Source organism: Ovis aries, chromosome 19 (genome assembly GCF_016772045.2).
Source record: "Ovis aries strain OAR_USU_Benz2616 breed Rambouillet chromosome 19, ARS-UI_Ramb_v3.0, whole genome shotgun sequence".
NCBI classification, from domain to species: domain Eukaryota; kingdom Metazoa; phylum Chordata; class Mammalia; order Artiodactyla; family Bovidae; genus Ovis; species Ovis aries.
The window spans coordinates 58,794,144-58,805,773 of record NC_056072.1 but is presented as its reverse complement, the minus strand read 5'-3'; the positions used below and the strand labels follow the sequence as shown (position 1 = coordinate 58,805,773).

The window sequence follows — 11,630 nt, the reverse complement described above, 5'->3', positions numbered from 1 at the left end:
TGACGCTGCAGAAGTAAGAGGGAAAAAAAACTCAGAGAATGCTATGGACAATTACATGCCCACAAATTTGACAACCAAGAATGGACAATTTTCTAGAAACATCAAAACAAAATCAAAAAATAAATCACCAAAACTAAATCAAGAAATAGATAATATGAACAGACCAATGACCAGAACTGAAATAAAATCTATAAAAACAAACAAAAACTTCCTACAAACAAAGGTCCAGGACCAGATGGCTTCACAGGTAAATTCTGCTGGCAAACATGCAAAGCAGAACTTATACCAATTCTTTTCTCTCTTCTAAAGATTGAAGAGGGAACACTCCAAAGACATTCTATGAAGCCACCATCACCCAGATAACAAAACGCCATCAAGAAAAGAAAATTACAGGCCAGTATCTTCAATGAATATAGATGCAAAAGCCCACCTAAAGAGACAACACATCTACACGCAGAAAACTATAAGACACTCAGGAAAGAAATCCAGGATGACACAGACCGATGGAGAGGTGGAACTGGAAGAGTCGATATTACAGAAACGAGGACACTGCCCAAAGCGCAACGGGAAAGTGCAGTCACTCAGTCGTGTCCAACTCTCTGGGACCCCGTGGACTGTAGCCCACCAGGCTCCTCTGTCCATGGATTCTGCAGGCAACAATACTGGAGTGGGTCACCATTTCCTTCTTCAGGGGATCTTCCCGACCCAGGGATCGAACCCAGGTCTCCCACATTGCAGGTAGACGCTTTAACCTCTGAGCCACCAGGGAAGCTCTCTACTATACTATACTACCCAAAGCAATCTACAAATTTGATGCAATCTCTATCAAACTACCAACGGCATTTTTCACAGAATTAGAACAATAACTTTTGCAATTTGTAAGGAAACGCAAAAGACTCCAAATGGCTAAAGGGCTCTTAAGAAAGAGAAATGGAGTGGAGGCTTCTAGACTTCAGATTATACTACAAAGTTACAGTAATCAAGGCAATATGGTACCGGCACAAAAACAAAAATATATATCAATGGAACAGGATAGAAAGTCCAGAGAAAAACACACACATATGGTCACCTGATTTATGGCAAAGGAGGCAAGAATATATGCCATGGAGAAAAGACGGCCTCTTCAATAAGCGGTGCTGGGAAAACTGGACAGCTACATGTAGAAGAATGAAACCAGGACACTTCCTAAGACCATACACAAAAATAAACTCAAACGGATTAAAAACCTAAATGTAAGACTGGATACTATAAAATTCTTTTAGGAAAACACAGGACAAACGCTCTTTGATATAAGTCACAGCAAGATTTTTTCTGACCTACTTCCTAGAGTAATAAAAACAAAAATAAAGAAATGGGATCTAGTTAAACTTGAAAGTGTCTGCAGAGCAAAGGAAACCATAAAGAAGACGAAAAGACAATCCTTAGAATGGAAGAAAATATTTGCAAATAAAGCAACTGACAGATTAATCTCCAAATTATACAAGCCGTCCACACAGCTCAGTATCAAAAAATCAAACAGCCCAATAAAACAATAAGCAGAAACCTAAGTAGACATTTCTCTAAAGAAGACGTACAGAGAGCCAAGAAACACATGAAAAGATGCTCAACATCAGTAATTATTAGAGAGATGCAAAGCTACAGAAAGCGAGAGAAGGCAAGACCGCAATGAGGTGCCCCTTCACGTCAGTCAGAATGGCCACCGTCAAAACTCTACGAAAAGATAGAAGCTGGAGAGGACGCGGAGACAAAGGAACCCGCTCACAGTGCTGGTAGGAATGCAGATAGACACAGCCACTCTGGACAGCACGGCGGGCCCTCAGAAGATTAAGCAGTCACACCACACGGTCAGCAAGCCCACTCGTGGGCGTACACCGCGAGGTCTTAGTTCAGAAAGACACACGCAGCCCAGGGCTCACTGCAGCACCGTTCACAACAGCCCGGACACGGACGCAGCCTGGGTGCCCATCAGCGGGTTAACGGAGAAAGACACGCAGCGTGTACACAACGGAATGTTACTCAGCCGCAAAAAGCGACAGAACCGGGACACGTGCGGGGATGCGGAGGGCTCCGGAGGCTGCGATACGGCCTGAAGTGAGTCGGCCAGAGGAAAACACACACCGTGTATTCATGCACAGATTAACACGCAGAGTCTAGGCAAGCGGCACAGGCGGACCGTTTGCAGGGCAGAGTCAGGGATGAAGTCGTGGAGAATGGGTGTGCGGACAAAGAGGGGACAGGACGGCGAGGCCAACTGGCGGCTTAGGACTGACACGCACACCGCGCGGGAAACGGCTGCCGGGGGCTCTGGCCGGCGCGGGAGGCTCAGCCGCGCTCCGCGAGGACCCGCAGGGTTAGGGTTAGGCGGGGCCAGAGGGAGGGGCCACGGGCACACTGCGGCTGGCCCACCAACGCCGGCTGTAAAGCGGTCACACTCCTGCTTAAAAAAAAACCACTTATTCTGTTACTGTAGAAATATTAGGAAAACTGCGACTGTAGTAACAGAATATGTATCTTGGGTATTAGAAAGCATATGAAACAGAAGAGAGAAAATGTGGACGCCTGTCAACTCGGCAAGCAGTACGTTCCTTAGGGCTTCCCTGTGGCTCAGCTGGTAAAGAATCCGCCGGCAACACGGGAGACCTGGGATCGATCCCTGGGTCGGGAAGACGCCCTGGAGAAGGGAAAGGCTGCCCACTCCGCTGTTCAGGCCGGGAGGATCCCGAGGACTGCACAGTCCGTGCGGCTGCGGAGAGTCAGGCGCGGCTGAGTTTCACTTTCAGGCCCTGTCATTCCGCTTTAAACCGCCGCCATAGCTTCCTAGGCTGCTGGAAAGTCGAGAGGAACTTTCGGGCTTCTCGCATAGCTCAGTCGGTAAACGCAACGCAGAAGACACAGGTTTGATTCCTGGGGCGGGAAGATCCCCTGGAGAAGGAAACGGCACCCCACTCCAGGGTTCTTGCCTGGAGAATCCCACTGACAGAAGAGCCTGGCGGGCTGCGGTCTCCGGGGTCGCTAAGAGCCGGACACAACTGAGCGACTTCACTTTCACTTCTCACTCTCAGGCACTGGAGAAGGCGGTGGCACCCACTCCAGGGTTCTTGCCTGGAGAATCCCAGGGACGGGGGAGCCTGGTGGGCTGCCGTCTGTGGGGCCGCACAGAGTCGGACATGACTAAAGTGACTTAGCAGCAGCAGAACCTGTCTATGAAAGGGAAACAATCTCGGGCACAGAGAACAGAGGCGTGGTTGCCGAGGGGGAGGGGGCTGGGGTTAGTCGATGTGAGCTGGAAATACAGGGTGGATAGCCCACAAGAGCCTCATGCATAACACAGGGAGGCAGCCAATACCCCGTGGTAAATCATAATGGAGAGAGGATTCTGAGAACGTCCCTGTGTGTACAGCCGAGTCACTCTGCTGTAGAGCAGAGACCGGCACATCACTCTGAGCGAACTATATTTCAATAAAATAGACAGAGACGCCTCACTGACAGAGCAGGCCGACCCACAGGCACAGGAGACAATCCCGGGGTTACCAGAGCATGGAGGAGGGAGGAGAGAGAAATTAGGAAGCTGAGCTCAACACATACATACTGTATACAAAATAACCAACGACCTGCCATTCGCCGCGGGACTATACTCAGTATTTTGTAACAAGTTATGAGGGAGAAGGATCTTTAAAAGCAGATTCTGTTGCTGTCAATCTGTCCTCGCTCAAGCACCTGGGGGCTCCCAAAGGCAGAGGACGCTGCCCGCGCAGAGGGCTGGGAGCCCTGCGGTCCACAAGGGCGCCTCCAATCTGAGGTCTGGCCCCGCCCCGAGCCTCCCTGCTGCCTAACAAGCTAAGTTACAGAAACCGCGAGTAAGCCTTCAGAGGCGCTGGCAGCGGTCCGGCACTGCCACACAGCCCAGCATGTGACTGATGGGCTGGGATTTCACGTGTTTTGCTTTGCTTTTTGTTTCACTTTTCTATTGCTCATTTTTATTGTCTTTCACAGTCAGTTTGCAACAGTTCGGAAATGACAAAGCGGTCCTTCACCAGACTTCCCCGGTGGCTCAGGCGGTACAGCGTCTGCCTGCAATGCGGGAGACCTGGCTTCCATCCCTGGGGCGGGAAGATCTCCTGGAGAAGGAAACGGCACCCCACTCCAGTACTCTTGCCTGGAAAATCCCATGGCCAGAGGAGCCTGGTAGGCTACAGTCCATGGGGTCACACGACTGAGTGACCTCACTTCCTTTCCTTTCACCACAGAGACATTCAGAAGCAATGAACAGATAGCTTATGACTAAAGAGCAGTTGGAATGATCTTTTAAGCAAAGTATGCCAACAGTACTGTTTTCCTGATTAATGCACACGGCTTCTACTACTAAATATAAAAACAGTCTCAGGGCTTCCCTGGTGTTCTGGTGGGTGAGAATCTGCCCTGTGATGCAGGGGAAACTAGTTCGATCCCTGGCCTGGGACTGTCACAGCCACTGAGCCTGTGCTCCACAACGCAGAGCGGCCGCTGCGGTCAGGGAGGCGTCCCCGGGCTCCGCAACTGCAGGAAAGCCTGCCTGCAGCAACGAGGAGCCAGCGCGGCCAGAAGCACGGAGATAGAAATGTGTTTACAAACGTAGAGACTGAAGCAGCACTGAGAATGGAAAGCGGTGAAGATGAAGAGAGCCCTACGTACCTTCTTCGGTGAAGAATTTCTCTACAGGTCCCACAAACTGATTAATCTCATTAAGTTCATCTCCGCTAATCTCTGGAAACGGGAAAGCTTCTTTCTGAAAACGAGGAACACACAGTAAAAATGTAACTGTGGGCGACCTCCCACAGCAGTCATGTCAGTCAGCAGGGAAGGGAAAGGACGCGCCAGCGTCCCCATCGGCAGGCTGAGCCTTCCGCGCCGAGGGAACTGGACAGCAAACCCCAGCAGGAGCTCCGGACACAAGAACCGCGTCAGACTCCGCCACCTCGGCCCAGCCTCCTCACTGACCCAGATTACCCCCGACTCTGATCAGCTTTCCTTACTAAGAAGTGACGAGGACTGTCCTACGGAACAGGGAGCCTGGGCTAACGTTTCCAGCCCCAGCGTGGTCCCTGCTGCGCAGCTTACCAGCCGGGCGACCCCTTCACCCGTCCCCAGGGCCATTTTCTCACCCGGAAAACGCGGGTGGTCTCTGTGAGGACCGTGGGAAGCCATGGACGAGACGCCACCCTAGTTACTCCTGAGCTTAGAGACGCTGCCGCGGACAAGAACGTACTGTGGTCGCAAGGGCTGACTTCGCGACGGGCTGCCGCTCAGCTGCTTGCTCCAGGACCCGCCCTCCTGTCCGATGACCCCTGACCCCTGCTACCTGGGCTGAGCGTGCCAGGAGGCAGGGCCGCCAGAGGCGGCCCCGCTGAGGAGCCACATCAGCCTGAACGCAGCCCTGACTCTGACGCTTTGGGGCTCGGCATCAGTCTCTCCCGTTACAGGTGGCACCTCAGGAGGCAGGTGTGGGGCTCAAACGAGATGGTGTGTCCTAAGCGTGCAGTGACGGACCAGGGAGCGGCCAGGGCTTCTGCCCGAGCCTGGATTCTCCACGAGGCCTTCGCTCTGGGTCACCTAAAATCATCCCACTGAGACCTCAGCCCCTCTGGCTTTTGGGCGCCGCCCTCCCCTTCAGCTGCCAGCACGACCTTTCTGGATTTGACCAGCGCCTGCTGAAGAGTGACGTCCCAGCCCCGAAGCCGCCCCAGGAGCCCAGCCTCTCCTCACAGCACCTCTCACCAGGTGCCTGGAGAAAATTCTTGCGAGGAGTCCTGTCTCCTCCCTCCAGCCCACAGACTCTCAAGTCTGTTTTCTCCTCTCGGGCCCCCTGTACAGGTGAAGGGTGGATTCCACGCCAAAACTGAGAGCTGACTTAAAAGGAATCCCTGCCTCCAGGTCACCTTTGACCCTGCCCCTCAGGGGGTCTGGAAGGAAATCAGGCTGAGCGGTCATCACTCCACAGCCACTTAGAACAAAGCTGGCTCTTTAGCTGAATACAGAAGCTGAGTCCACTTCACTGGCCTGCACAGCCTCATGGGCTCACCTGGGCCGGCCACAGTGGCTGCATTAGAGGAAGAAGATTCTGGAATCAGTCAGCAGCCAAGTGAGAAAAGAGAACAGAGTGGGACCAGTTTAGGGACCAGCCTAAACTCCAAACAAAAAAGAACCTGCCAAGAGAAGCCTCGAGAGTATGTGAGGATGAAGCTCTGACGGCAATATTCAGAGTCTGAATGGGGTGCTTTGTGGGTGCTGGGTTCAATTTCACTTGCAATTTTCAAATTTTTGAAACCAGTGGAACTGGCTTTTCCAATTATTCTACATATATAGAAACCACATATGTAACACGGATGAAAGCCAAGCTGCTCCTGGCTGAGGCTGTGAATGGGGAGAAGAGTCACCCAGATCCCTCCACGGGTTCCCGCAGGAGACCCGCGGGCATTCTCACAACACTCTGAGGGCAGGGGGACAACGGCGTGATCATGAAGGTCTCCTTCCAGTTTGAGATTCCAAGCATCTCTGCTGCCATGTTGCTGCTCAAACCCTGACAATGCTGAGAGAGACCCTGTCGGCCTGAACCAGGGCAGTACCAGTCAAGTGCTTAAGAGCCGCCAGATTCTAAATGGAACCTGAAGGTAGAGAAGCTAGGATCTACTGTCAGATTAGATGCGGATTATGAGAACAAGAGGCACCCCCAGGTATCTGACCCTGAAAAGGAGCAGGACCTCATGGCCTTGCCCTGCCATATCCTCAGCCTGCCTTTTGTCTGTGGAAACATTGAAGCCAAAGAGTGAGTTTAATCAGAGAAGTGAGACAATGCAGAAAGAAAGGCCTCCAGTCAAAGGAGACCAAATAATAATAAAGCAGCCACTAAGCATACTCAAGGACCTTCAGTTCCTTCTCAACGGCTACAGATAATATTCTGAGCCATATCCTGTGAGCTGTCTTATAGATATTGAAGCCTCCACCTGGGGGAAGAAGTTAACTTCATGATGACTGGACTATAGCCGTGACATAGGCTGCTATAATTTCAAGAACTGGCCTCATGGAAGTGGGAACTGACCTGGAACTGAAGACTGACTGTGCTTAATGGAGATGATGCTGGTCAGTTCACTGTGACCCGTTCCAAGATGACTGTCAGCTGCCTGTGCTGTTTCTGTGCATAACCCCCTCCCTCCGTCTATAAAAGCCCTCGCCTGCAGGTGGGGCGCGGGAAGAGAGTCAGCCTTTGGACAGGGCCCCCCACCTCCAACCCTGCTGCCAGCATCCACAATAAAGCACTTTCCTTTCCATCCATCTGGCCTCTTTACTGACTTCTGAGAGGTGAGCAGCCGGACCTCACTTTCGGTTACAACCTGAACAAGTGGAACGGTACAGTCACCACCGTCTCCAATAAGATGACCAGAGGGAAGAGCAGGATCGGGTGGAGAGACCAGGAACTCAGTTTTGGATGGGCTAGACAGGCGATGCCTAGTAACACCCAAGTGCAGCTTTTGACTGGAAAGGTAGATATACAGAGAGACGGGCTCAAGTCTCACCTGGAGAAATAAATGTGCACCTTCAGGATACGGATGGCATGACACTAAATTAGATCATCAGAGGAACAATTAGAGAGGAGAAGACCATACACAGGCTGAGCCGAGACAATTCCCACTCCAGCTGAGCTGGTCAGAAACGCTGGCCAATGTCTAGCTGTCAAAGAGCCAAGAAGGGATCAACGCCCTTGAGTAGCTGAGAAGGCCTGGGGGTCTAGCTGGCCTTTGCTAAGAGCGGACAGTTCTGCCACCGAGATGCAGAGAATGTAGACCACACGTGGGAAGGAGGTAAGTGTAGAGGCGGGACTTCTTACCTAAATGGGCGCGTTTTCGCAATAAACAAGAAGCAAGGCCAGCAGGTGAGAGTGAAGGGGGAGACGGCGCTGAAGGTTTGGAGAAAGGGAGCATAAAACACGCATGTTCTTTCTTCCCCACGCTGCTGGGACGCGCGAGTTCCTAGGACAGCGCCACACAGCCCCAGGTTCAGGGGAAACGGCTTCCCTAACTTTTAACGGCCTAGCTTTGCACTTTTTAGCAGGGCAAACCATTCCAGTCTGGGTGTCTGCACCTGTAATGCCTGACGACCTTAAAGAACGCTCTAGAGAAACCAAGGAGTAACTCCTGAAGTAGAACAGCATCAGCCAACATCGCAGCCGAGCTCAGAGCGCTTGACACACATTTTCCTTTGGTTTTCTGGCTCCCTGTAGGAGGGGACAAAGACGGCTTTTACTATTTCCTGTATGAGGGCAGGGAGCAACTTCACAGGGCTGCTCAGCCCAAGCTCACAGCACTAGCAGCCAGCACTGACTCCTCAGTCCGCGGCCTCTTACATCTGCCCCGCGTGCGGCAGATTAATAAAGCATTTCCACGCATATACAATCTCACTGGGGCTTCCCGACACACACAGACACACACACACAGACACACACACACACACACAGACACACACACACACTCTGTCTCGGTGTGCGAGACACAGCACACAGCGAGCTCCGCTTTAAGGCTGAAAGACCTGGGGCTCAAAGTCACAGAGCCGAGATCGAGTCCAGGTGCGTGCTCAGCAACCAAGTGGTCACCACTCTCGGGTCCTGCGACCCGTGGAAGGGCCGGGCGGGCACGCCAAGCGTCTGGGGGGCGCGCGCGCGCACACACACACACACACACACACACACACTCACTCACTCACACACACACACACTCACTCACACACACACACTCACTCACTCACACACTCACTCACACACACACTCACTCACACACACACACTTCGGGGCCGGGACGCTGAGCGGAGGGTCCCCCAGCGCCCACCTCGGCCAGGGCCTCCCGAAGCAGGAGCACGCGGCTCCTCAGAGCCGGGGGCCGGCACGCCCGCCCTCGGGTGCGTTTCTGAGGCAGCCCGTGGGGGCTCCGGAGCGGGCTCCACTCGCCCCTCCGCGAAAAGGGCAGAAGGCAGCGAGCCCGCGGCGCCGCCTCACCTTCTGGATCTTGCCCAGGAAGAGCTCCTTGGCGAAAGCTCGGCTCGGCGGACTGGTGAGCAGCGGGCGCCGGCTCACGGCGAAGGCCGCTGGGGCGCGGCAGAAGCGCGCCGCCACCGAGCCCCAGAGGAGCCCACAGCCGCCCATGCTGCCCGCGGAGCCGCTCTCGCCGCTGCTGCCGCCTCCCCGGCGCCTCTCACGGCCCGCAGACGCGCCGCCGATGACGCCATCCGCCCGCGCCGCCCCCACCCCCGCCTCGGCCGCCAATGCGCCTGCGCGGCCTCGGGCTCGGCCCCGGGCGGCTCGCGGATTGGGCGACGGCGGCGGCGGGGGGCGGGGCGCCGCAGTCAGACGCCCGCGGCCTCTGCCAAACGCGGTCAGCCAGCAGCTGGGGCTGCCGCGACCTAGCGAGACTGCAGAGTGCGGGTCGGGGGCCTCCCTGGTGGTCTCGTGGTCTCTTCCCGCCGACGCAGAGGACGTGGGTTAATAGATCGCTGGTTCGGGGAAGACCGCCCCCCCCCCCCCCATGCCTAGGGGCCACTAAGGCACAACTGCTGAGCCTTCGCTACGTTAGCCTCTGCGCCCGGCACCCGGTGCTCCACCGCAAGGGAAGCCACCGCGCGAGAAGGGCCCGCACGCAGGGAAGCGGAGCCCCCGCTCTCCCCAGCTAGAGAAGGGCTCCAGGAAACAACAGGGGCTCAGCACAGCCAAAAAACAAATACCGTGAAAACAAGTATGAAACAATGTTTTAAGTGAAAATAAATTTGAAACCATTTTAAAAGCGGAGATGGGGGAAATTCACGATATTGGTTATCTCTGAAGGGCGTGCGCATGCGGGTTACAGTCCTTGTTTTAAGTCAGTGGCCTATTCACGAAGATTTCTTTGGTTTTGCTTCATAGCTTACGTGTATGTCACACACTTGGGAGACGGAGGAAAAGGAAAAGGGGTGTTGCACCAGAAAGAAGCTTGGACGAGACCCTGTAGTTACTACGTCCCTGGAAAACGCCGGCCTGAAGGTGGCGAGGGACAGGACAGGGAGGAGGGGCGGCCCCCCACACCCAGCCAGGCCCTAAAGGCCTTCCTCATATTGGAAATGCTTTCTGCCTCCATCAGATCAGAACTCAAAGAATAAGGAGCAGCGCTTTCATCTGAACGTGCTGTGCCCGGCCCAGTAAAAGATGGACTTGTTTGGGTAAACTCTTGATGATGAAGCCACACTCCTTCTTGGGAGGGACTCGAACCCACTGTCATTTAAATTGAAACCACACAAGAGGTGTCAGGAATTACTGAAGCTCGCGTTCACAGAAAGAAGTCTGGTCACAGAAAGAAATCAACGCGAGGCAGTGATAGGCAAAGAGTGAGTCTGTTAGCAAAGGACACGTGTGAGAGATACAAGCAGACTGGCAAGCGATCACAGCCCCCAGAAACAGGAGGGCTACATCTTTATCATCTAAGAAACAGTGGGGAGGGAAGACAACCTTCCTCCTCATTCTTGGGCAGCCACCAAGGCTTTTAGCATCGTTACTTCCTCCTTAGAGGCTGCGTGGTCTAGCTGGGACTGTCCTGGCACTATTTCTATCATGTCTATATTAGCAAAAGTGTGGCAACATAGTCTAAACTGTGGCAATTCATCTCAGGTCTCAGCGGAATGTCCCCTTTCTTCTAGTTTCTTTCCCCTTTCACCTGTATTTCTGTCTCAGCTGGAAGCAAAAATGCTACTCTTAAAGGAACATTAACTCTTCATGGAACAAGATTCAGATCCCGTATCTTCGTGTTTTAACTCTCAGGGTGTGTGGCGCTTGGATGCACCGGGTCTTCCTCCAAAGTAGTGTAGATTTTTGTTAGGTTACTGGATTCTTTTCTTGAGTGGTTATTAGCTTGTAACAGTCTCCCGAACTCCCTTAAAATTCTCTGTCTTAATCCTCCAGTGAGATTTCTAAACTGACTATCCTACTCTATCCTTATCAGTGACACAGCATCAGGGGAAAAAAAAGTTCAGAAACATTCTTGGTTGCAAAATACCTGTCGTTGCAGGCAACTTCTGCAGTGTGTCGTCAGTTTTTCTCTTTAACTTGTGAAGCCTTGTCACTTGGTTTCTTCATAGCGGTCAAAATTTGCCAGTGTCAGCGTTCAGCTTCTCAAGAAGGCACTTGGCAATGACGGCCTGTGAACCACCTCTGCAGGTGAGATGAGCCAACAACAAAAAAGGGACACTGCTAGCTTTTAACTTTGAGCTGGTGAACATTGGGGCCAAAAAAAAAAAAAAAAAAGGGAGTCTAATCAATCAAGTTATACAGCAATTTAGCCAGATCCTCCCTGAATTAACCAAGTGAGAAATTCAGTTTCCAAAATAAAAATTAGAAACACATTAAGGCATAATTTCTACGTACTCTAATAACACGTACGGTGGGAAATGTTCTGGAGCACTCCTACTTTTGACAGTGTTTAAATTCAATTTCCCCATCTGTAAAAATGAATATCATGTCACTGGCCTCACAGGATTGTCGTGAGGATTAGCTAAATCCATATGACAGCATCTACCACAGTAAATGATCATTGTTTTTCTTGTAATAATATAAAAATTACACACGGGGCACACACTCAAGT

General features: G+C 52.6%; 1 protein-coding gene across 2 annotated transcripts in view; it reads right to left on the bottom strand.

Annotated features, from left to right (window-relative positions):
* Positions 1–9,244, bottom strand: part of ACAD9 (acyl-CoA dehydrogenase family member 9) — a 38,415-nt gene extending 29,171 nt beyond the window's left edge. Inside the window, exons 1-2 of one of the 2 annotated variants that reach the window (XM_027957842.2) lie at positions 9,023–9,244; positions 4,672–4,765 (exon numbers count right to left, since the gene is read on the bottom strand). In XM_027957842.2, the coding sequence (XP_027813643.2) occupies positions 4,672–4,765; positions 9,023–9,169 (241 nt within the window). In that variant the 5' untranslated portion in view covers positions 9,170–9,244. The remainder of the gene's footprint in view (positions 1–4,671; positions 4,766–9,022) is intronic. The other variant, XM_042236686.1, reaches the window with a different exon arrangement.
* Between the last annotated feature and the right edge of the window lie 2,386 nt (positions 9,245–11,630).